Source organism: Simochromis diagramma, unplaced genomic scaffold (assembly GCF_900408965.1).
Source record: "Simochromis diagramma unplaced genomic scaffold, fSimDia1.1 OVJJ01000302.1, whole genome shotgun sequence".
Taxonomy (NCBI): domain Eukaryota; kingdom Metazoa; phylum Chordata; class Actinopteri; order Cichliformes; family Cichlidae; genus Simochromis; species Simochromis diagramma.
In genome coordinates this window covers 1309060-1334360 of record NW_024386792.1, presented here as the reverse complement: position 1 = coordinate 1334360, position 25301 = coordinate 1309060, and the positions used below count along the sequence as shown (strand labels likewise).

Below are 25301 nucleotides of genomic sequence, written 5' to 3'. Positions count from 1 at the left end.
TTCACAACAGGCATGTCAAAGTGGATCAGCTTCCTCACTTTGTTCCATGATTTCATCTAAATCAGACCATGGATCACACTTTGCTAACTGTACCAGTTTCCATGAACTGCAGTAGCTGCTTCAAATAAACAGCCAGATTCCTCGACCGTTCTCTAGTTACAGCCGTCGTGGTCTGCTGTGTGGCAGGTAGAGTGTGGACCCAGATGCAGGACACAGAAGGCAGAAATAAACTCATAAAGTTCACTAAATGTTTACAAACGTCAAGAAGTCAAAAGCAAAGAGAGACCACACCATGACACATGTTTAAACAAGGAATGTTTATTCATCAAAACTACTTATTGATCAAATAGACATGTTCAAAGCACCACAGTGGTAGAACGATATCACACAGCACCGTCACATGATATTAAACAGAAACTGGCAACAGGGCTCTGTAAAGTGAGCGATCATAATGAAGCAGTTTAAGTTGTGATTCAACCTGCTCTTCATATTTCAGGCCACCAGATGTCACCAAAGACAACTGTGTTGAAAAGTTTCAAGTAATGAAACCTTTTTCAGTACAAGCTTCAGGAAACTTTATTTGGCCATCAGTAAACAAAACAACATCAGAGCAGGACAGAAACAAAACAGACTGAAGCAGGACTCCAGGAGAACAGGGACAAAACAGCAATGAGGGGTTAATACATGTAGGCAGAGTGGAGACAGCTGAGGAAAAACACAGCTGAACTAAATCTGATAACAAAAAATGCTGAGGTGTAATTAAACACTAGACACAGGAGACAAAGGCAAAGGAAATAACTGAATGCAGGGACAGAAACATGGACTTGACACAATTCAATTCAATTTTATTTATACAGCGCCAAATCACAACAACAATCGCCTCAAGGTGCTTTGTATTGTAAGGTAGACCCTACAACAAAACTGTGGCGGAGGTGTGGTCCGTGGCTCGGCTGCAGGGGAGGAGTGGTGCAGTGAGCTCAACGGGGCGGTGCTGGGGAGGCAGGTGAGAATACAGCTGGTGGCGTTTGGTCTGATGACAGGCTTCTTTCCCCTTTTTTAGTGAGACGGGAGACGAGAGGAGGGGCTGGAAAAAGCTGAGACGGGCGCCATCCAGACTGTGAACTGTCACAAAAAAAGTCAGAAATAAACGTGACATCTCGCTGTATCAAGTGTTGCCCTTAGGAGGAAGATTTCTTCCTCCAAGAGAGAGTTTTTTCTGCTACATCACACCAGATAACTGTCAAGATGATATTTTCTGGGCCAAAGGGAGTCCAAACAGAATGTCCAAACTAGATAAACAGAATCAGCATAGTATTAAATAACAGGACTGCCACGTCAGTTCCAGAAGAAGATAGTGTGTTGTTGTTGGGGTATAAAACTGTACCGCCTGATTCAGGGTCATCCTTTCTATGAAGACAGATGACTGCAGTGTGTCACGACTCACTCAACATATTCTGTCCCTAATTGTTACAAAATGTAGTAATGTCAGTGCTACGTCAGGGCGCACTATTTGACTATAAGCGCTCATCATTTGATCAAAGGCTGAGCGCAGAGTGCCATTATGAGACTGCTCCAGTGGAAAATCTTCCTTGTAGTGAAGTGCTGGAACCAGCAATCCACCCTCCCCAACTGTCAGTCATCCTTGCGTCACTGCTGAACGCGGCACAAAAGCCACGTGTCCCTATTGGTCGAGAACGCAGTTAAGCTACTAAACCCCGACCAATCAGTTCCCAGATTTAAGGGATATGCTAGCCACCAACTAACCGCAACCATTACTCTACATTACTGTAATCACAACACTTTTCAGTATTGCAGTAATGTAGCATGTTACTGCACTAAACTCTGTAGCTACATTACAGTTACAATTATGTTGTTACTTGTGTTACAAAGGTTCTTCAGTTATCTGAACACCAGTTGGTTAACAAGAAAATAAATAAATAAAACAGGCATTTCTTTCTATACACTTCCACTACAGTCTGATTTCAGTTGTTTGCTGGAGGAGCAAAACAGTTGTTTGGTCTACAGGTTTTCAGAATGGAGATATTGACATTATTTGTATTTTTACTGTACAAAGAGGCAAGAGCATGATGGTGAAATAAAAACTGAGTCTGAGAAAGAAACAAATGGATTATACTGCTAACATCTGCACAGACAGCATGCTTACTCAGAGCTTGGCTAGTTTTGACGTCTATGAAGACCCCAACCCAGGAGCCAGACCTTCAACGGGTAACAAAAGCAGTGATGAGCAGTCAGGCTTGCAGCATTGTCAACATTCCCACAATGGAATCTCTACAGTGGACCCGAGGGGCCAAAAGGACCGCAATTTAAGAAAACGCCAGCAAATATGATAGTAAGATTCTATCTAAAATTCTGGCTAATCGATGATTAAACCGGGTAATAACCTCTCTTGTACATGTAGATCAAGTTGGTGTCATAAGCTCACGCTCTTCAGCTGATAATATTAGGAGGTTAATTGACATTATGTGGGCAGTTCAGGACAGTCATTCTCCCATAGCTGCGATTTCATTGGATGCCGAAAAGGCATTCGACAGAGTCGAGTGGAGATATCTATTTGCCACTTTCGAGTGTTTCGGTTTTACTAAAAGCTCTATTAACTGGATTTGGCTTGTATATGTACACGCCAAGGCATCAGTACTTACAAATGGAATAATAGGGCCTCCTTTTGAACTAGGTAGAGGAACTAGGCAGGGGGATCCCCTCTCCCCACTCCTTTTTTGCTCTGGCCCTTTAGCCACTGGCAGTGGCTATTCGTAGGGAGCCCAATTATCCAGGTGTTAGTATAGGGAGAGACTGTCATAAACTGTTGTTGTACGCCGATGACATTTTGCTTTTTATATCAGACCCAGAAAAGTCTTTTCAGTCCTTGCAGGTAATAATAAATACATTCTCAGGTATTTCTGGTTACAAAGTGAATTGGACCAAGTCAGAGGCCCTTCCGCTAACTAGTTATTGCCCTAGGTCACTTTTTCCAACCGGTATGTTTTCCTGGCCTCAGAAGGGCATTAAGTATTTAGGCATCACCTTCCCGCCTCACCTGTCAGACGTGATAAAGATAAATTTTGAACCTTTACTTAGTGATATGAGAATTAATGTTGATCGCTGGTCTCAGATGTATCTTTCGATGTGGGGAAAGGTAAATGTAATAAAAATGGTATGCACACCTAAGTTCAATTATTTGCTGCAGGCTCTACCAATCCATGTTCTTTTAAAATACATCAAACAATTTGACCAGATTTGCAAAGCATTTATATGGAGTAATAAAAAGCCTAGATTAAATTTGAGAAAACTGCAGAAACCAGTAGACAGAGGTGGGTTAGGGATGCCCGATCTACTTTTATATCATTATGCTTTTTCTCTTAGGCATTTGGCACATTGGTTTTTACCCCCTGAGAAAGCGCCTACTTGGTTCTCCACTGAAAGTACTGCATGCTCGCCATTTACACCATTATATAGCTTATCAACTAATCTGTTCCCCCACATCCAATCACATCTGGTATTTTCTCATTTAAAAGAAGTATGGAAAAGAATGTCCAAATTATTCAAATTTGACCCACATCTCAACCAATCTGCTGGTATTTGGTATAATCCCAAACTTTCTATCGCCAAGTTACCCTTCTTTTGGAAGCTCTGGTTTCAGAGAGGTATAACAGTGCTGGGGGATCTTTACGAAAACAGTACATTTAAATCATTTGAAAAACTTGCAGAAGAATTTGATTTACTTTGGCAGGAATTTTGGAAATACCTGCAACTAAGACATTTGATGGTTAATACATTTGGCTCATCCGCAAAGTTCCCTTTAAGCTGCGATATTCTGGAGGAAATCAAAAAAATCTTTGGGCGTGGACAAGAGGCATCAGCTTATTACAAAATGCTTTTATTAGCTTCTGATCCTAACACACTGTCCCTCAAAAGAACATGGGAAATGGCTTTAAATCTCAGCTTCACACTGAGGAATGGAATGGCATTCTTAGGAATCTGAAAAAAATGTCACGTGAACTGCGTTCAAGATTGGTTCAATTTAAGATTTTAAATAGAGTTTACTGGACACCCTCACGGTTGCACAGGGTGGGTCTAGCGACTGACGATGCATGCTGGAAGTGTCAGCAGGATAGTAGCACACTTTTACATTTGCTTTGGGGATGCTCCAAGGTCCAAGATTATTGGACTCATATTCACACTGTAGTAGAGAAGGTTGTAGGCCAAGGGGTCCCATTTATGAACAGTCTTTATGTACTAGGAGACCCTTCAGCTTTGGGTCACTTACCTACTCCTCTTGCTCATTGGGTACAAATGGCTATTATGCTGGGGAGGAAGCTGTTGGTGAAAGAGTGGAAGGCCTCATCGACTCCTGCCTTCTCTCAATGGTATATTTCTTCGGGACAAGTGGCAGCTTACGAAAGATTATCATATAGGCTGCTAAATAGACTGGACGACTATAATGACAAATGGGCCAAGTACCTTTCATATACAGGTCTCGGTAGTACACGTATCGGGCTAAAGTAGTTAAGGTCGGACTAATCACAATAGCTGTAATTGGGTTTATGGAAAATATTGTCATCATTGTGTATTTATGTTATTTTGGATTCTGTTTTTGATGAGAATATGTACTGATTCTCAATTTATTTTGCTATTGTAACTGTGTTAAGGAGTGGAATGTCCATTCTGTTATCTTGTAGGTTTTTGTTGTTGTTGTTTGTTTGTTTGTTTGTTTGTTTTTAAATATTAAAATCTAATAAAGTTCAAGTGGGGAAAAAAAAGAAAGAAATCGTCAGCAAATAGAAAAACCCAGGAAAAGCAGACAAAACACAAGCGAAGTAGGAAAAATGAAAACAAATTAGAAAATAGAAAACAAAAACAGAATTGTTTCTAGGGACACAATGCTCAACAGCTAATAGCAAGCATGTATTATATGAATCATTTTAAATTCACATTGCCTTGAATTTTTTTCTTCTTCTTCTCTTGAGCGCGTCTCAGCGCGGTCCTTTTTAGGTTTTGTGCCAGTGCAGGGGCTGTCGGACATTTGAAGACCGCGAACGTTTAAAAGTAATAAGCTTTTATATATGTGGATCTAGAGCAAAGTGAGTGAAAGCGAGAGCTGTGTGTCAGTGTCATTCATTCATCTGTCCTCACTATTTCCCCTGTTTAAGGACACAACAAGACTACATGCTTGTTTGGCCTGTGATTTTAGACAGTTGTTGGGCAGTTGCTAGGCAACGCGGTGACGTCGTGAGCACGCGAAATGAAAGTTTTGTGGAGGTGAATAGACGACGTTGTCCAGAAATGTCAGTGATAGGCTGCTGTGCTGAGGTTTTATCCATGTATAAATGCAACAAACTGCAATCTGTGAGCCAGGAGGAGCAAACAAAAGGCAGAGATTCCCTTTAACATGGGTTCAGTTCACTCTGTGATAATTCGTTATGCATTTTTTTCAGATTTATTATTTATTTATTCAAAAATAAATGGCCTATTATTTGGTTTATTTATATATTTATATTTGGCATGGGTTTATCGCTATTTTTTTTTAAATAAGGTACACATGTTATCGATAATATTAACATATTTCTAGCAATAAACAAATTACATAAGGATATTCAAGCTCGCGTCGATATTTTGGGTAAACAGGCGTGACACCCAGAAACCACGCAGCATATCGGTGTTAAGCTGAAGTCACGGTGAGTGTTATATTGCCGCAGCCTGTGCTGAGCTGCTGGCGGTGACGCGTTGTGACTTCACACGGAGGCTGGAGTAGGACGCCGCCGCTCCGCGCAGCTCACACCGACTCGTCTAGTTCTCTCGGCTGGAGTCAGGCATCAGAAAGCCGGAGGGATGCAGCCAGCGGGCGCGTACGGCGCCGGGAAGGCCGGGAGCGTCGCCTTCGATCCGGTCGCCTTCTTCACGCATCCCCGCACCGTCCTCAGACTGCTTTCGTGGGTAAGCCTCCCCTGCACTGTGTGGGTATCTTCATCAATGGATAGGCCTACCTGCAGCCCCCCTCTCTGCCTCGTTCCCACTTACATCTGTCTGGTGTTTCATCCACTCACGTCTGCATTTTACATCAGTGGGCTATTTTTGCAAAAGGCTGAGTGTCTGAATTTCAGCTTTTACAGCGCTCACATCATTTCAGCCTCTGGCACAGAGGCTACAGGGCTGCCTCTTTGTGTCTGGATGGAGCTAATGTGAACGCTCGGGGATAATAATGCCCCCCAACCGGAACGTAACACCTCTGTTTTCTCTGTGCTGTGCTGCTGTGAGTCACCATACAACATTTCAGGAGCACAGGAGGCAATGTGCTACAGATGAGCAAAAGCAGAGCTAGTTAACAAAGCACGCCAGCCCTCCTTTCCCGTGTGTGTCCTTCATAATTCAGCTCATCATATGTCAGCTTGTCACTGTTGCTTTTCTATTTCTATCCATCCATTTTTCTTTGACCTATCCAATTAGCACCCGCTGGATGAAAGAAGACATTAAGTTGAATGATTTCACCATTAGTCTCCAAACTATGATTTGAGCCTAGTCCTGAGAAGTATTAATGACATATGAGATCTCTGTGGACCAAATGAACAGTGTAAAGCTGAATTACAATCACACAATACAAAAGTGGTGTAGCTGAAACCTGTAAAGCTCATCCATGACACTTCTTTGTCTAACTGAAAAGGATTTTAGGGTAGCTTCTGATATTTGGCTACAGATTCGTTAAACAAGGGTGCTTTAAAAACTAACGCAGTTTTATCTACCTCTGGCAAATGATTCAATTTGTGTTTTTTAAATAAATAAAAGGAAAATTCTTAGTGCTTTGAGAAACCAGTTGTCTTTGAAGGAAATCCCATTCTTATTACTTGGTATTATCTTTACTCAGTTTCTGTTCCCTTTTATATCAGAGAGTTCATTTTCTGCACGGTGTGTCACATGATGACATTTAAGTAACTGGCACAAGTGTTTGTTTTTGTTGTAATTTGGGCGACATAACCCTTTTAAAGTATCATCTAATTGTGGAGAAGAAGGATATCCTTGGTCTTTGAGCTCTCAACCGCAGGAATGCGTGGCACTGGCACGCCGGTGTGAGTTAATTCTCTTCTGCGTGTCAGGTAATAAACCGGCCAACACGTCTCTCCCTGCAGGTTTTCTCCATCGTGGTGTTCAGCTGCATTGTGAATGAAGGCTACATCAACATCGGCAGCGAGCGTTTGCTCTGCATCTTCAACAACAACGCCGACGCCTGTAACTTCGGTGTCACCGTGGGCGTGGCCTGTTTCCTCGGCAGCATCTTTTTTCTCATCCTGGATGCTTACTTTCCCAGCATCAGCAGCGTCAGGGACAGAAAACGTGCGGTCCTGCTGGATCTCGTCTTTTCTGGTACACAGTTATCACAGGCCGAATACCGTAACACACAACGTAGAGCTAGGTCCAGGAGCATTTGAGGTACATGTGCTAGACATCATCTTTTGGATATTTACAAAGAAGAAAATCCTTATATTTAAAATTATCTTGGCTTGCCCAATTGCTTTTTACACCCCTGAATCCTAAATACAACACTTTTGTTAAACCCCTTAAATTCAAGCGGCAAGTCGATCAGTTTCAAATAGGCAAAACAAAAGTATTAAAGCCAAATCTCAAACATTTTAACAACAACATTTAAATATCAGGCATATAACACTGTATTCTTTAATCTTCTGGGAACTGCACATCTTTACTTTCAGCCAGCACTTGGCTTAGCTTAGCAGAACACTGGCAGCTAGCCTGAGTCCTGCCCGAAGACAGTAAAAGAAGTGCAGTTTCAATAATACACATCAGTCTTTCTATGTAATTAAAAAAATGCTTCTGTAGTAAATGAAAGAAATCTGTCAGCATGACTCTTTAGGCTTAAAATGCAAGAAATGAATGTGTAAAAATTACAGAAAAAGTTGTGGTAGCTCATTGAGTAAACTGTCCTGTGATTGTAAAATAGGAGGTTTTTTGTAATTGACAGAAAGTGTCGCTTTTTTTTTCTAGAAATTTCTTTAATAGATGGTCAAGAAACATGAAGATTTCTGTCATTTAATGTCCATGGTGGAGGTCTGTGTCATTCATAAAAGCTATGAAACATCTGAAAATACAATTCATGTTTTCCAAAATTGTCCAGTGGGCTGGATTGGTGCTTTATTGTGGGGCCATTCTGGTCCCGGAGCCTTATGTTTGACACCCCTGTTTTAAAGGAAAGGATTTTTCTTTAACAGCAGCATGAGCTTCACCTTTGTGGTGTTGAGTGAAACAGCGCATAATTTAGCACACATTCAGATTGCTGTTGGGATAAATTGTAATAGCCGGTGATTCAGTCCGTGGTCATTAGTACACATTTTCAATCTATCCAATATGCCGGGTTATGAAAAACAAAGATTAATGATTGTCCTTCCTCAGCTAACAGTTTGTGTTTATATTTAATTAGGAAATGTTAGCACACTAATAACGCTCAGCTAAAACTATTGATCATATATCATGCTTACTGTGAGCACTGTGAGCAGTGCTGTACTAAACGTAGCCCATGACACCTGTTAATTCAGCGGCTGAAACTTGATTTTGTATGTTTAATCCTTATCTGAAGCCTTCAGTGCAGAGAAGCTGAGAACATCAAAGGAATAAAATATATTTTTAGAATGAAAAAAACATGAATAGAGTATAATCTTCTTTCTTTTTTGCCTTTTACAATTTGCTTCATAATCAAGTCAGAAAAACAACAGAGAGCAGAATCTCTCTTTAACATGAAAGGAGACAAAATTCATCTTTTCTGGTTCTCAAATAGACTGGAGACACTTTTTTCTGTAAAAAGTAGAACTGGGAAAAATGTGGTAATTATGAAGTGACCCTGCATCTAAAAGTCCTGTTTTCCTCTCCTCAAAGGTATTGCATGTTTCCTGTGGTTTGTCGGCTTCTGTTTTCTGGCCAATCAGTGGCAGGCGACCTCTCCGGAAGAGCTGCCGTTGGCACAGGGCTCCGACGCAGCCAGAGCCACCATCGCGTTCTGCTTCTTTTCCATCCTCTCCTGGGTGTGTATGCTTACACCTGTCGATTCCCACTGCCCTCTTTGTCTTTTGCACGCCTGTGAGCATGTGGTTATCATCATCATCTGATATTTGATCACCTGCATGCTCGCGTGTGTGTTTTCAGGGTTATCAGTGTCTGCTGACCATGAACACATTTAAGAGCGTTTCCTTCACGGAGGTCGAGCAGCTGCTGCCCACGACCCCCCCGGCCCTCTCTCAAGTCTAACACTGCCGCACACACTTGGTTGACCTGGGCAGCTTCCAGGCGTTGGTGCTTGTTTGACCGTGTGTGTGTTTGTGTAGTTTTGCTGACAAAGCATCTCACTGCTGAGAACTGCATTGCAAGAATATATTTCAACTGAGACAGTTAGCTCATTTATTATCCCCTGGTGACTCAGTAGAGCCTGTTAAAACTAGCTTAACACCAACCTATAGCAGCCATTCATCTCACTGTCATCGGATAAGTTCTAATTGTGTCAAGGAAGTGGTTTCACTTTTTCAGTCTGTCAAGTCATTTATTAACCATTAAGTTGAAAAGGACTCAATTGTTCCCCTGCAGAGGGTTAGTAGCGGGTGGCAAACAATTATATTAAAGGTTCGGTCGTCTTCAGGCTGTAGCTCCTCTCTGGAGGGCGTTACTCATTAAACATGATTAGTGAGTGACACCTTGTAGTTGTTTGGGCTTCAAGGCTGTCATTTTTTTGACAGGAAGCTTGTGTTTGAAAGCAGTTAAATCTGCATATAACCTTGTGTCGAACCAAAGAGGGTCTGTGTGAGATGATGATAAACAGCCTAGTGTCTCGCTTAAGTCACAGGTCCTTGAGTTTGAGGTTTTATCAGATGCACAGTAGTGTATAACAGTACAAAGAAGGATTTCAGTACTTTGAATTGTTCTTTTAGCAGCAGCTGGGATGGACTGCTCTCCCACTGTGACACTAAACTGGGGAAACTGGGATGAATTTTCCATTTTGTTATCCCAGTGTAGAGCCAGTGTGGGTGTGAGAACTTGGCACCTGGTATTTCATCTGTCATTAAAATGAAACCTGAGGCATTTTGAGAAGGTTTCCAATTGTAGGCACAGTGTGAGTGACAGGGAGCCTAACACTGCTATAATTAAATGCATGTTTTATGCCCAGTTTCAGTGTGATAGGAGACACTCGGGTTTAATAAAAACAAATAAATATAATCTTACAATAATGATCGCAGCGCATTTATGTCTATGTGTCTGCATGTGCACTGTCACACATACACACAACGATTATTAACATTCATATGTTGTTCGATTTCCTGTATATTGGATTCATTTTATGAGTTGCCTGCAAATGCAATATCAGGTTCTCTGTTTGCATTCGTTTCAGTTTTCCTGTTCAACATATGTTGCCCATACTTAACGCTCACTGTTTCCTTGCATCTTCCAAATTTGTATCTACGACAGAATTTCTTCCGACTCACCACTAAATACACTAAGTAAATATAATTTAAAAAATAGCCCAGGCTTTAAGTAGTTAACATATTACTTATTTTCCTCTGTAAAACCATTAACGCAGCGGTCCCATTCTGTCAAATGAGCCTTATAGCGTCCATAACTCAATGAATAAGAGCAGCTTTTAGTTTAAAGAGTTTAGTTTAGCATTATATCTGTCATCATCTCGGTTTTGTGAGACTTCAGAATCAACTGTATTTTTATGAGAAGGTGGATTGCTGAGGTATCAGGTAATGTTAGCCAGCCTAGTCAGCAAGTTGCATACATAGACTTTGGAGGTGTGTCACACAGTCACAGATACTTGCTAAATGGTGTTAAATAACATGCAAATAAAATACCTGAATGTCACCACAGATGAGCACAGACTAAATATGGCCTGATTCTCACATAATTTTAAGCCTTCATGCAACTTAAATGGGTGATTGAAAAAAAAAAAAAAAACCCTCTATCACTGTTATTGCGATGTTATTAAGGAGGTAAATTGGCTATGGAGACCAAAACATAGTATAGCAGGCTGTAAACATTTTTCTGATGTAAAGTTGGACATTTTAACATGAGTGTCTCACTCTGGGAGCGAGCTTCGAGTGGCCACTCGAGGAACTGCAGTTTGATTTTTCAACTCTGCAGGTTTTTATATTGTTAGATTGTGCTGTTGTTTCATTGAAGACTCTGAAACTGCGTAATGGAAAAGCACAACACTTAATCCCAAGTGGTGTAAACCTTCTTCTTCTTCACCTTCGTGCTTCTTCTGTCCATTTTTCATCACTGCATCTTTAACCAACCCGTGCACATCTGCAGGCTTCTCTAAAAACAGAGTGTTACTCAGCGTGTGATTAACAGTGTTAATCGTTAACATGTGTGTGTCTGCGTGTGTGTTACTAACAGGCTGTGCTGACGCTGAGTGCGCTGAGACGCTTCTTAACCGGCAGTAACTCAAACTTATTCACCTGGCAACACCTGGATCCCGTCCCTAGCAACACTCGAGCTACACCATACCCTATTGCCAATGGCGCTACCATAGTTACCACAAATCCCTATCAAGCTCCGCCCTTCACTGAAACCCTGGACCCCCAGAAGCTCACACAGCAGAGACCCTTGGCTCCTGCCTTCTAGAGACACACACTCAGGGAGAGAAGGACGAGATGTACACGACATGGACAACTTCCTGCCTCACTGTTGAGCGGTTTCTCCGTCCTCTCCTGGGATTGGCAGGATTTTGGGTCATGTGAAGCGTGATATGTTATCACCATGGCAACTGCTGGCTCAGCTTAGTTATTTGTAACTGTCTGTGTCAAGAATTCCGTCTTCTGCTCATGCACACACACAGATACCGGCGCACGCAAACACCGCTGTACTCCCTCACACCTGGAAACAGATACACACACACACACACACCTGGAAACACATGTACATACACCTGGAAGAACACACGCTCACGCCTTGACTGCATGTTCATATGGTGAAGTGCAGATTAACATAGATGTAGATGCAGTGATGGTGCTCCATCTGCCTTATTAACAGATAACTTAGCGAAGGAAACATGGAGGACAGGGAAGCTGTGTAGCTATCTATTTCTGTTTGTCCTCAGTCAGCCTGGCCAATCACAAGCTGCCCTGCTGACACGTGAGCTCCCATTGGCTGAACGTCAAACAGAAGGTCCGTTTGACCAATAGATTGTGAGCAAAAAGAGTGAGGCCAGGCAGACCTTGCAGAAAATGCTACATTTTCTTAGCAGGGGAATAAAGGCAGGCCTGCTTAATGCATTTTGTATGCTATGGTGTTTTAGTGTGAAATATTCATGTGATTCAATATTTTATTGTGATATGCTGAAGTGGTATTTGAAAATAAAATCTATCTACTACCACCACCAGAGTCTGCCTTTGTTTCCATTATCTTTAAATAACTTCTTTGCTTCCTGCAACATGAGAACACATTTTTTGAAAATAATCATGTGTTGCGACAAAGATCCGGGGACGTGTTAGCATACTAATCACCATTTGCTGGAAGAAGGCCATAGAGTGGTTGAATTCATTAGCGGCAGCAGGCAGCTGCTGTGTGTTATCTTTATTTTTAGAGTAGGAGGCACGTGTTGAAGGCTGCGAATGTTTCCGCTTCTGTTTCTTTTTACCATCTTGACACACGAGGAAAGGACAGAATTAGAAGAAAGGTTATTGAGTCAGATAAAAGTCAGACAGGAAGTGGTTTTATTCCAGCACTGTCCAATCATCTCCTCTCTTTGTATCATTCCCCGCTTCCATTAATATGCAGGAACATTAAACGGCTTTATGAACATTTGCATCATCCACCATCATCATCAATCGTTACAACTGGCACCCCTCATCATCCATCCTCGTCATCACCAGCAGATAAATTGACATTCAAAAGTGTAGAAATTCACCTTTGTAGTTCTCCTACTACCCACTGTGTTAATAAAATAGATTCTTGACCTTTTCTACAAAGTTTTACGCATTGTTATGTCACCTGAATAAGCCCTTCTTTTACATCTGCGTCGGTCTGAATCACCTCTTCAAATTTAAGGGGCCAGCAGAGGGCAATCTAACTCCGCAGAGCTCTGATCGCACCACACTCAGCTGTGTCTGAACTACCTCTACCCTGAGAATACTAAGACGGAGGGGGGGTTGTGAGAAAACGGAGTTGACTGAATGTTTTGAGTGGGTGGGATCGGGGGGAAAGCGAGGTAGAAACTACTAAGGCCTAGGTCACGCTACATGATTTTAACTTAAAGGTTCAAAGAGCGGATTGATTTTTCAGGCTGTCAGGGTCGGGTGCATACAGGCCAAAAATCAACAAGACATCAAGGTTTTCTCAGGCCATGAGCAATCAAGCGACACCCAGAAGTTTACTGTAGGCCGTGATGAATGAAGAAAAAAACCCCTCCAAAAACCAAAAAACTGAAGATGAATCATATTGAAAATCAAAAACTATCTTTAATATAAAATTTCCTATTATAATATATCCAACAAGCTGCTGTACAGGATTCATTATTACTGTTTTGGAGGTATAAGTCTCTTATAAAACAGCATTGTGCCTGCACCATTCACATACTGCAGGTGTTCAGTTACAAATTATTATTATTTTTTATTACGTTTTGTAATTCTACTGCTTAAAACCACATTTGTAAACATAAACTGTCATTTCTGCACCACAGAGAACAAAGTGGGGGAAAATTCTATTCAAGTACCGGTTTGCAAATTAGGAAAATCATCAGATCTTATTAACTGAATGAGAGCTGAAACAGCTTGTTGATCAAAGGGTTAGTCAAAAGAAAACAGTCGGCAACTCTTGATATTGATAACTGACGGATACATTTTCAAGCAGCAATGCTGCGAGGGGTTCTGCTAACTCATCAGATTTGTTGGTTTTACAGCTTTTTCTTACTTACTAAGACATTACTCCTAGCCTGCTGTACCACACCATGGTAAGGTGGTTAAGTCAAGGAGTTGGGGTGATACTAAGACTGAGACATATTGTTGAAATCACTTATTTTCTTTAGGATTATTCATCATCTGTCCTGTAAATGGTGGTTTCATACATGCGACTCTATTTAGAATGTATGTCTTTACACTGAAACAAAAGGGGAACATTTTGAGGTGTTTTTCTTTTATATTGTTCAATGATTTTACTATTTCATTAAGATCAAACTGGGTTGTGTGTAGCCTAAGAACTTAAATGACTTTGACCCTCTTGATCCAAAATCATAATAAACTGACAACCTGCTGTTTGGTCTTTTTTGTCGGGGTAAAGAAATCCCAGAACACCCTACTCTGTTCACCTGGATGCTGCATTTTCAGTGGGAAAAACATTTAATCACTAATCCTACTGACAACTTCAGTCATTTGACATTCAAAAATGTGGAAATTCAACAGTCTTCAGTCACTTGGATGGCTGAAAAAGTCATTTATCCCATTAAAAAAAAAAGCTGCAACCAGATGAACAGAATCGAGTGCCTGGGGTTTGGTATTTTCACAGAGAAAAAAAATGTGATTAGACGTTACCGTGATCCGGTTATGTTGTGTGGACTAACAGGTAGTTGCAGCCCCAGCTGTGTGGTCTCTTTGTGTAAAACAGCAGACCAGTCAGTAACTTAACCTGCAGTGCACCTTCAGAGTAGTTTTGTACTCTGACCTGGGCTTGAGGTGCGAGGAAAAGGATGAGCGAGTGGAGCAAGCAAGGGGGAGGGTTAGTGTTTGAGTAATATAGCTGCAAAGTGACTCTATGAGTGAACTAAAGCTAGAACTATGAGAGAAGAAAAGGAAACTTCTTCTTGTGTGCATCTCGTGTGCATACGGCACAAAAGGGGTCCAAGTCTTTGAACACATACACACTCAGTACACACACAGTCTGAGTCCTGCTCACACAACCTATGAAAACCTTGTGAGTGCAAGAGGCGAGGGGCGGGACAGGAGACGGGTATAATCCTGTTTCTGGCCGCGGCTCCCGTCCCTCTCGTGCACTAAAGCAGCACATTCAGGCTCCTCCACTTCAAAGAATGACCAATCCCATCACAGTTTTGTTTAGTCTTCCACAGAACTTCCCTCCGGCAGATTAGGAGAGAGGCTTGTGGCGTCAAAAGACAAAGTCCGCCTCCTCAGCTCAGCGCTGCTGTCAGTTAGTTGGGTTGCGACTGGAACTGGCTCCTCCCTGGGCGGCGGGCTCATTCGCTGCTTCCTGTTCCTGCCTGAAACCGGGGACACCGAATGGCTGAGGCGGCTCCTGTGCTCCCCGGGACTCGGGGTGAGGTGTCTGCTTTTGTGCGGGGAGCTGGTAGGTTCCGTGTGAGAGTGAACAGAGCTGTTAATACAGCTGACCTCTGCGTCAGCGTCATCTGGCTGCGGGGCGGGGTCTGAGCCAGGAACGGGGCTGGCTGCTCTGGAGTCACAGAGTGGAACTGATACCTTCAAACTCTTCTCAAAATCTGCTTCTGGCTGAGAGCCACAGGCTGTCTGCTCAGGTACGTGTTCTTGTGCAGCGGTATCGCTGTGGCTCCGGCTGTGGCTCCTGCAGGAGATGACCCTCTGCGAGTGCGCATATTTCACTGTGTGAACGCTGGACGACCGTTGCCGTGGTGGGGTGGAGGAGGCTGCGGGCACAGTGAGTCGGGGCTCCGCCAGATCGTCAGCTGAACTCTGATCCAGCGAGTCGAGGCGCACGGCCTCCTGCGGACACAGCACATTCACAAACACTATGAGATAGCCAATCGCAGACTGTTGTAAAGTGCGTGTAGGCTTGTGTGCTGCAGATCAACGTGGAGCAAAAGATGGAATACTAAAAAATACATTTAGATAATTTTTTGTTCCTTACAAACACAAAAAGGCCCCAAAATTGATTATAAGCACTACCCACTTCAAAGTTTGCAGACGTTGCGATTTTAAATTTTTTGGAGAGATGCCCTCTAACCTCTCAGCTTGATTCCGATTCATTCCCATAAAATTAAAAATCACCATCTAAATCCTTCGACTCTCACCTGGCTTATTTAATTGATTCAAAGGGAAACTGTTAAACTTGTAGAACTAAACTAATATAACTGTCTTCCTCTCCTCACCCCCAGCAGATATGTTATTATAGGGTCTTTACCTTACAACATAAAGCAGCTTGAGGCGACTGTTGTTGCGATTTGATACTTTATCAATAAAACTGAACTAAACTGAGCTGAAAAAGGTTTGCAGTGTGTTTGTGTTCAGCTATCATCGTCATAAAAACACACCTGTCTCCTTAACTGTCTGCTTGCAGCGCGGAAGGATGCTGGTCTCCTCATGGCTGAACTGTCAGGGACGTAGGAGGGGCTCAACTTGTTTCTGTCTAAACTGTCTTCAGGACTGAGCCAGTAAGAAGGACGCCTGCCGCCGCCGCTGTGCGTGGGGCTCAGTCTGAGCGACGGATGCCTGTCTATGCTGTGGCTGGACATGAGCTTCGGCCGCTCGGCGCTGGGATCCGGATTCACCCTGTATCCGTCCATACTGTGAGCAGAGCTGAGTCTGTGTCTGTTGATGCGATGCGCTGGGCTGAATCTATATCCATCTATGCTGTGAGCCGAGTTCAGTCTGTGTCTCTTGGCTCTGTGAGTGGGGCTAAACCTGTATCCTTCTACGCTGTTGGCTGAGCCGAGTCTGTGTGAGGAGTGCCTGTCGATGCTGTGAGATGTGCTGAGGCAGATCATTGGCCTTGAGCTGCGTCCAGACCCCAGTGAAGCGTGACTGATGGCTGGCAGAGCTCCTGGAACCTGCAGCAGGGAGCCGCCTCCACTGGAGCCCAGAGATGACATGGAGCCTGCAGACAGTAACGTGGATTATGAAGATGACAGCTAGAACAAAAAAAAGCAAGACTTTAACTGTTAGATGCATTTTTTTTTTAAAAGAGTTGTTTCACTCACTCACAGCCACTCACTCACACACACACACACCATCAGCTCCTGTATTTCAATACGTTTTCACAACTCAGGAGATGAAAAAACTGTTTTGAGACCAAGTCACGATTCAGTTTCACCTCATCTTCATCTCATTGGCAATTTTAGTTAACATGACTTCCAGTGGAGGACTCTATATTCAGCTCACTTGGTGCAATAAACTTCCACTGTTAAAAAAGACACTTTAACATGACAAGACTGAAAAGAACTTCCAGGTAATGCTACAGGCACACTCCAAATCTAGAACTACTTGATTTCTAGTTTTAATCTATGATAAACCTTTTACTTACAGCATATTGTTAAACATCTGAGAGAGAACACTGAGTGGAAACAAAGAATTACGGTGTGTGCAATTGAGATTTGGTTGGTTTTATATTGGATGACCCAACATTTTCTGTTGTTTTTTATTTGTTCGTGGGATACCTGGCTGTTCCAGGATTTGTTACAATCCAAATATAAACTAAAGATGGGAAAGACGTGGCAGGCGTATAGTTCTATCAATTCCATTTAAATCCATAACAAATATCTCCTTCCTTAAGGCCTTTGATAACATTGCCTTACCTTGTGCAAACTTCACAGCTCTGCTGCCTTCTAAGCTATTTATGGAAGCAATAATCTTTACAGGAGTCATTTAGTTGTTATAGGACAGTAAAAAACAGTTCCTTAATTCGATTGGCTATAAACAGCCAAATTACCTGAGAAGCTGTAGCCGGAGAATGCCTCGTGGCCAATGAGCGGATAAGGAGAGCATCTGAGCGGCTGAGGATGGCTGTCGCTGGGGAGGGAGAGCATGCGTCCCATGCTCAGTAGGTTGCCATGGGAACACCCTTCATCCTCAACTTGCACCTGGCACATGACATCACCAACACTGTTACTCTCACTGTCATCTCTACCCTGCTAGCTTACACGCATGCAGAAATACAAGCAGGCACCTGGGCAGGTGCGTCCAGCTCCAAGTCCCCGCCCACAGACGCGGTGCTGAGCCGTCGACTGGCCTCCTCCCGCTCCCTTCTCTCCTCCCTCTCCCTCCTCTCCTCCATCTCCTCCAGCTGTGCCTCCTTGTTGCTCTCCTCCAGGTGCTTCATCAGAACGGCCACGACCACGTTGACAAGCACAAACTGAGCCGTGAGGACGAAGGTGACGAAGTAAACGGGCGAGATCAAGGGCAGGTAGGTGAGGCAGTGGCGATCCTGCGGGCGACACTCGCGCAGTGTGTCCTGGATGATGAAGGAAGGGGAGAGGAGACGATAAAGGATCAAGAAGCAATAACCTGATGATAAATGAAGGGATTAGGGTGATATATTAATGCGCTCTGCTGTACTTCCTCTCATCTCCTACAGGGGGAGATGTTGATCTGAGCCCAAAAGGACCTTGAGCCTGTCACAGAAGAGTAATACACTCTCCTGACCCTCGAATGTCATCAGCTCTTAGTCTGTCATAAAAAAACAGTGATCTGCTCTCTGCTTAATGCAGAGGCTGTCTCATAACCTATGCATTGAGACACGCACACACAAACATGCACTCAGTCGTCCATCCATCTTCTTAAAAAACCCCCTCAGAGTAGAGGAAAGGAAGAGTAACAACCTTCATAATCCCATTCCAGTTGTCCCCGGTGGACACCCTGAAGAGCGTGAGGAAAGCCATGCCAAAGTTGTCAAAGGTAGCGTGGCGACTGAGACCCTCGCACGGGTTCTCGTCTGAGCACTCTGAAAGAGGATGAAAGGAATATTAGATCCGGTAAGTGTGGGAGACGAAGGCAAGGGGGGAGAAGAAAGAGAACTGCGCGCAGATTAGATCACTGATTAGGTTGCTGATTCTAAATTGGCATTAATTAATGTATGTAACTCAGCAAAATTTATGCTTGTTTATGTAATCCACACATAAATCACCCGTCGGTCGCACCCGCTTGCACGCATGCACAGGCTCACATGCACACTCTTGCACATACATGCACGCACACACTAACCCAGTTTTCCAAAGAGCTCAACTCCCAGAGCTGCATAGATGAAGAACAGCAACATGAAGAGCAGACCCAGATTCCCCACCTAGACGGACACATTACACGCACAAACAGATATATAGAGTGTATGATACACCAAAAAATAGACATGTACAGTATACACTGAAAAAGAGAGAGAGGGAGACGCCAACAGATAGGAAGAGCCCAAAGACAGAGACCGCTGAGCCTTACTGCACTGACGTTTACTACTCCTTAAAAACTAACGGGATCCATCATGGTACCTGGAGTGGAATAACACCTTACGTTTTAGGGCTTGAGAAACAAGTGAGTTTTTGGCGCCTGGACCCAACCCTGATGAGTCACAAACACGCTTGTCACCGAGTCCTGGCCTGCCTCTCGTCATGGTAGGAGGCACGGCGATGTCTAATTAGATAAAAGGTGCATCCACCGATGAAGCGAACTGGAAACAAGCGCATTGGACGGTGCTGCAAAGACGTGGGTTTGATCCCCTGCAGTGACGTGTCACTTCAAAGACACACCAATACTACACAAATGGGAAGTGGAGGATCGTGGGTATTTTCTTTATAGCTGAGATTTCCGCTGGTTTGTTTGAATATATGCAAAGATGAGCACGGCACCTGGGGTTTGTCGTTTAAAATGAACATGGTTAAGCTGCAGGTCAAAACCATCACCACACCTTATAAATGTGTACTTGCATACATGTTTCCGCTTGTTTGATGTGCACCACCGCCCCCTCCCTCACCGTTTCTCCCTTGTTTCTTGTGGGGTCCCCCGAGGAAGGTTGGTTGATCCTCCCCAAAGCCTTCCCACATTATATTCAAAGAAGGCACACGAGGAAGGCGGCAGCTCTGTGATGCTATACTTAGGCACAGGAGCGCTTTGACTTAATGGTAACACGCTCACAGATACAATGCTAATGTGCAGATCTCTAGTAGTGCGCACCATAATTATGATGTTATGCCCACGCTTGTTAGCGTGCTAATATTTGTTAATTAGAAGTTAACACACAAGTAGAGCTGAGGCTGATGGGGATGTTTCTGAGTCATTGCTCAGGTGAATGACTGGGTTTTATACTAATTGCAGAATGTTGGCTGCTCCTTCCAAATGCTAAAATGTCCTTGGGTAAGAGAAGTTCACAGAGTCCCCAGTTGCACGAATTAATGACAGAGACATTGTTAAAGTGCTCAGAAGATCTGCTAAGGTTAAAAAGTGCTGTAAAAGTGCAGACCATATTTTACTAGTCTATCAGGTAAAATCTGACACTCGCATGTTAACCATTAAAAGGTTAACATATGAGAGTGTTCAGCCACAGAGGAGCATAAACAGTGACGCTAAACTTCACTACAATCCATCCACATCATGAAGAAATTTAAATGAAAGCTACAAACATCAGCTGTCAGCTGGAAAGCTAAATTCATTTGGCCTCATCGTGAATATTTGCTAAACATTTTATGATAATCATTTAATAGTTGGAATATTTTAATCTGGACCAAAATGGTGAACTAATGTTGCTGCTCCCACATCTAAGACACATTTTCTTTTCTTTTTACCTTTTTACTATAAATGGTAAATGGACTTGTTCTTATAAAGTCCTTTTCTACTCTATTGGAGCACTCAAAGCACTTCATACACCTTGCCTCAATCATGCAAGAAAAATTTTCCCTTGCCTTTTCTACATACATGCTTTCTGTCTAAGATTTACACACAGTCATACTGCGATGGATGCATCGTAGAGCAACTTGGAGTTAGTATCTTGCCCAAAGATCTTTGGTATGCAGACCGGAGCAGCCAGGGGTCAAACCACAAACCTTCCAATTAGTAGTTGACCGGATAACTTGATGTAGCAATTTAGTGATAGGCAGGTGCTAGATGTTGGATTTCAACCTTGTTTAGGCCTTTTTTTTCCTTAGTAGACGCCTATTGTGGCTAACCCTTGTTTTTCTTTTCTGAACTGAGAGGTTTGTGTCATATTTCCGGCCTGTTTCCAGAACAAAATAGCTGGGTGTGTATTAGACATTACTGGGGGTTATATATGCCTATACAGGTTACTATGGCTACTCTAATGGTCATTTAATCCAGTGTTATTGATATATACTTGTCAAAACTCATTAAGGGCACAGATGAGGTCTTCAAATATCTTTATGGAGGGAAAAGTTAATGCATTTATGTGGCAAAAAATATGACTAGCTTTGTGGCTAGGTCAAACTGGCTGAGAAGTCTTAGCTTAGCTTTTTTTTCTGTGCATGATATTCTAATATTTTTTAACTGTTTCCACTGTGTTAGCCAGTGTTTTAGACAGCCAAGGTATCAACAGCATATCTTAACTGGAAAAAGCTAAACAGGGCCATCCGTAGTTAGCACTAATTAGCAGGTATCTGTGACTGTGTTGCACCCATGGAGTCTTGCTAACCAAGCTAGCTGCTAACTTAGCACAGCAGCCTTTCATTTAAATTTCATAACTTTTGGCTTCAAAAGGAGAGTCTGCAGACCCCCGGTGGCGTACCGGAGATTCCTTCCTGTCAAAAGGGAGTTTTTCCCTCCCAGTGTCGCCAAGTGCTTGCTCATAGGGGGTTGTTTGATTGGGGTTTACCATACAATATAAAGCACCTTGAGGTAGCGGTCCAGGCTGTCAGTATTAGCCTATTGTAGGGGACATAATCACAGGCTTGAAAAAAAAAAAGTCACACAGGAAAGGAGCTCAGGAGGTAATCAGAAGGTTGGCGATGTGATTGGCGGTTGGTGGTGCAAATATGAATGGGTGTGTGAATGAAACTTATAGTAAGAAAGTGGTTTGAGTGCTTAAATACAGTGGAAAAGTGTGATATATCTACCAGTGTATTTGCCTGGTAAAATCTGCCTGAATGCAGCTTTTGTCTGCAGAGTTTTTGTGCCTCAAAGAAAAGAAAGCTTTTCAGATTGGATCTTTGGATGTTCTGCTTTATTCGTCAGCAAGCAGCAAAACAATCATCCCAAAGCCAAACTGTTTCATAACATGCCATAAAGTCAGGATTTAACTGATGAGTTTAAGGATCCGCAGGTACTCTTTAGCTAAATCTAAGTATGTCTTCTTCTTTGTTTCGTGATTATTAGGTGTGCTGGTATAGCACTGCTTGGGAGGAATAAATGATAAATCATGGGAGAGGCAGTCAGTGCCAGGCCTCGTAAATTGCTAAATAAAACAAGCCATCTGCTTTTCATCAGATCTGGACACCAGGCAGGCATTTAAAAAGACATGTTTAACTGTACAAGCACAATAGATGCTTCTTACCTGAGGCAGAGCCTGCATCACCGTGTCCAACAGAGCTCTCATCCCCGTCGCCATCTTTAACAGCTTCAGCACTGAAATATCGCAACATGTCAGCTCTTATCAGCCTCACGCCGTCGTGTTTGTTTTTTGTGTGTGTTTGTCTCCCCTTGTGCTTACCTCGTGTTATCCTGAGGACCCTCATTATCCGTATAATTGTGGGGTTGATGGGCAGGGAAGCACTCAGGTCTATTTCCTCCAGTGTGATACCCATGATGGACAGCAACACAATGGCGAGGTCCAGCTGGTTCCATCTTGACACACATGGACAAAAACAATATTAGCTTCTGAAGGGATGCTTTTTGAGAGCCTCCGTCTCCATGCGCGACTGGGGGTACCTCTCTTTGAAAAAGCGCCGAAGACCAAACGCGATGAGTTTCAGAATGGCCTCGATGACGAAAACCAGCGTGAAGACATAATTGCAGTACTTCAGTATCTCCTCGAGGTACTGCAGGACACACAGATACACACTTCTAGAATACCACTGCATTGTGCTTCATTACTATGGTTTTAGGACAGGTGGAGGAAGGTGTTGCCATGGTTACCTGAGGTTGGTTGTAGTGCTCCATGCTCATGGTGAGGAGGTTTGTGAAGATGATGATGGTTATGAAGAGATCCAGGTAGTGGCTGGTGCACACGGTGTGGATGCTTCGACGTAACGGAGAGTAGTCGGCGTAATACGGCTTCTCGAGGGCCCCTGCACACACACACACAGATACAAACACAGACACACACACACACACTGAGAGTCATTAAAATGCTTCTGAAAGAAAAATATGATATTGGCTATGAGGTCACTGGTGAAGCGTGTGCCAAGTGGCACTCTGGTGTGTGCGTGCGTGTGTGTGCTCAGACTAAAAGTGCCACCTCAGGAATTCAGTCCTATCCATCATGCACACACACTCTCCACGGCACCTCAAGGTGTCTTTGAGCAGAAACCCTCGCTGTCTGCTGCCAGACAGTTAACTGACTAAGAGGAGAGCACTACTAGAGATTACACTGCAGAGAGAGCGTACAGAGAGAGAGACAGAAATCTAGCAAGAGAAAGAAAATGTGTGTGTATGTAGGGGTGTTGACTATGCGTGTGTGCACACCTATGCGAAATGACCAGAACTATGTAGACACATTCCCTGACAAGGGAATATTTGATACAATTTTAAGACCATTTAATGCCTCAGCATAAAATTTTAGACAACAGCAGGCTCCAACTGATACACCTCTTTAACTGCTCGTTAACAAAACTATCCACTCAGCCAGTGACATCACAATAACTCAGGCAAGTAGACAAGGTCAAGATAACCTGCTGAAGTTTGCTTGTTAGAGCAAAGGAATGCAGAAGAGCATCTCTGAATGTGCTTGAGGCAGATGGTCTACAGGAGCAGAAGGCCTTCACAATCATCAGATCTCAGTCCAACAGAGCACCTTTGGGATGTGGTGGAACAAATATGGAGCACTGTGTGATGCTTTCATGTGAATGTGGACCAAAATCTTGCTGCGCCTTGTTGAATCGATGCAATGAAGAACTAAACCAGTTCCGGAGGCAAAAGCGGGCCCTAGCACACTGTACCTAATAAATTGGCCAGTGAATGTATAATAGGTCCATGTACTAAGCTCCATAAAGAAATAGCTCCATTAGTTTGGTTGGAGCACTTTTGACTGGCTGACGCAGTGACGCTGGGTTTACTGCCAGCGTCAGCGCCAACATTTTCTTTCAGTTCTCCAGCAGGCATGTTTCCCTTGTTGTTTAAAGCAGGAGCATTTTTTTTTGTTGTATTTTGTACCTTTTCCCTCTGCACCTGTTTTTTCTGCTTCAGACTCCAAAGGATAAGTGACATAAACAAACTAAAACTAGATTTGCCTTGAAAAGTGAGGAAAAGAAAAGAATGAGGAATAATAATAAGTCAAGGTTACTCGTCAACACATGCTGGCTTTTATGAAATTTAATGCTGAGAAGTAAAATGCTCTAACACCGACAGACCTGATGAGATAGTAGAGCAGAGAAAAGAGACACTCATAAACCACAAATGACATGTCCTACTTTCAGCTCACTCTGACACACCAGTTCGAATGGAAGCTGATCGTTCCGGACACTGGGAATAATGTGCTCGTGTACAGGCGTCGGCAGACCTGGGCTCAGAATGCTTTATGAATAGCTCCTCCAAAAGAAAACATAATCGTGCCTTAAAGCTGGAAAATAATGGATATTGCTCATCGAGCACATGAAAAATGTTCAACTCTTTTTGGGTTGTTCTCTGTTCTCTCTCTTTGTGTGTGTGTGTGTGTGTGTGTGTGTGTGTGAGTGTGTGTGTGTGAGGACTTGTCTTTGTTGGCATCTGCTGGTCGCTAGGCTAGGGATGTATGAACATTTTTCAAAGGAAAAGGAGATGGAAGCTAACGGGCGCAGGCGAGGCCAGAGGAGATGCAGGAAGAGTTATCTCCCGTTGCTGTAGCAGCAGATGAGTCAGGACATGAGAAAGCCACTGCCTCATCTACGAGCTCGGAGGATGAAGGAGAGGACTGTTAAGCTAGAGTATTTCTTTCGCAAGGCACACTGTGTGAAAGCCTTACCTTATACCTCCACGTGTGATTAAAGCCGTGTTAACCATCTTACAAATGACTTATTCTGAGACACGCTGGGCGAGCTAGCCGGCACTCACTGTGATCTTAGTGCGGAACATGGGCCGAGCACAGAAAGGAAGTGGGATGACCTTACTTTTCCCTTTGTAGAAATCAACTGATACATCTTCCAGCCATAATCAGTTTCCCCTGAAGCGTATTTATGAATCATCTGCATTTGCATTTGCAGTCGATTTGGCCACTGAAACTGTCCCACAGTGAGAGGGAGTGAAAGAGAACTTAAAAGAGGAACAGCAGCATAGAGAGATGAGGTCACAAAGACAGATGCGATCAGATGGTGAGAGCCCAGGACCCAATGATTAACTGTAATAAATAGCAAAAGAACGCTGATTGATCTATATGTGCCGCTGAACATCGACTATCGACCTGCAGCTGACATCCTGTAGTGATCCTATGTTGTGTAATTATCAGCCCATATGGAATAATGAGTATCG

General features: G+C 43.2%; 2 protein-coding genes across 2 annotated transcripts in view; one reads left to right on the top strand and one right to left on the bottom strand.

Moving 5' to 3' along the window:
* The first annotated feature begins 5631 nt into the window (after positions 1-5631).
* On the top strand, positions 5632-12589 carry LOC120728665 (synaptogyrin-3-like). The gene is made up of 4 exons (XM_040023714.1): positions 5632-5952; positions 7140-7374; positions 8896-9041; positions 11407-12589. Exons 1-4 carry the CDS (start codon positions 5848-5850, stop codon positions 11632-11634), a joined length of 714 nt encoding a protein of 237 aa, XP_039879648.1. The 5' UTR covers positions 5632-5847; the 3' UTR covers positions 11635-12589.
* Positions 12590-12702: 113 nt separating this feature from the next.
* The window catches only part of LOC120728664 (voltage-dependent T-type calcium channel subunit alpha-1H-like), a 58701-nt gene continuing 46102 nt past the window's right edge, over positions 12703-25301 (bottom strand). The window contains exons 26-35 of the mRNA XM_040023713.1: positions 22776-22927; positions 22569-22678; positions 22351-22484; positions 22195-22265; positions 18912-18990; positions 18530-18651; positions 17878-18162; positions 17641-17791; positions 16247-16809; positions 12703-15698 (exon numbers count right to left, since the gene is read on the bottom strand). Coding sequence (XP_039879647.1) covers positions 15057-15698; positions 16247-16809; positions 17641-17791; positions 17878-18162; positions 18530-18651; positions 18912-18990; positions 22195-22265; positions 22351-22484; positions 22569-22678; positions 22776-22927 — 2309 coding nt within the window. The 3' untranslated portion in view covers positions 12703-15056. The remainder of the gene's footprint in view (positions 15699-16246; positions 16810-17640; positions 17792-17877; positions 18163-18529; positions 18652-18911; positions 18991-22194; positions 22266-22350; positions 22485-22568; positions 22679-22775; positions 22928-25301) is intronic.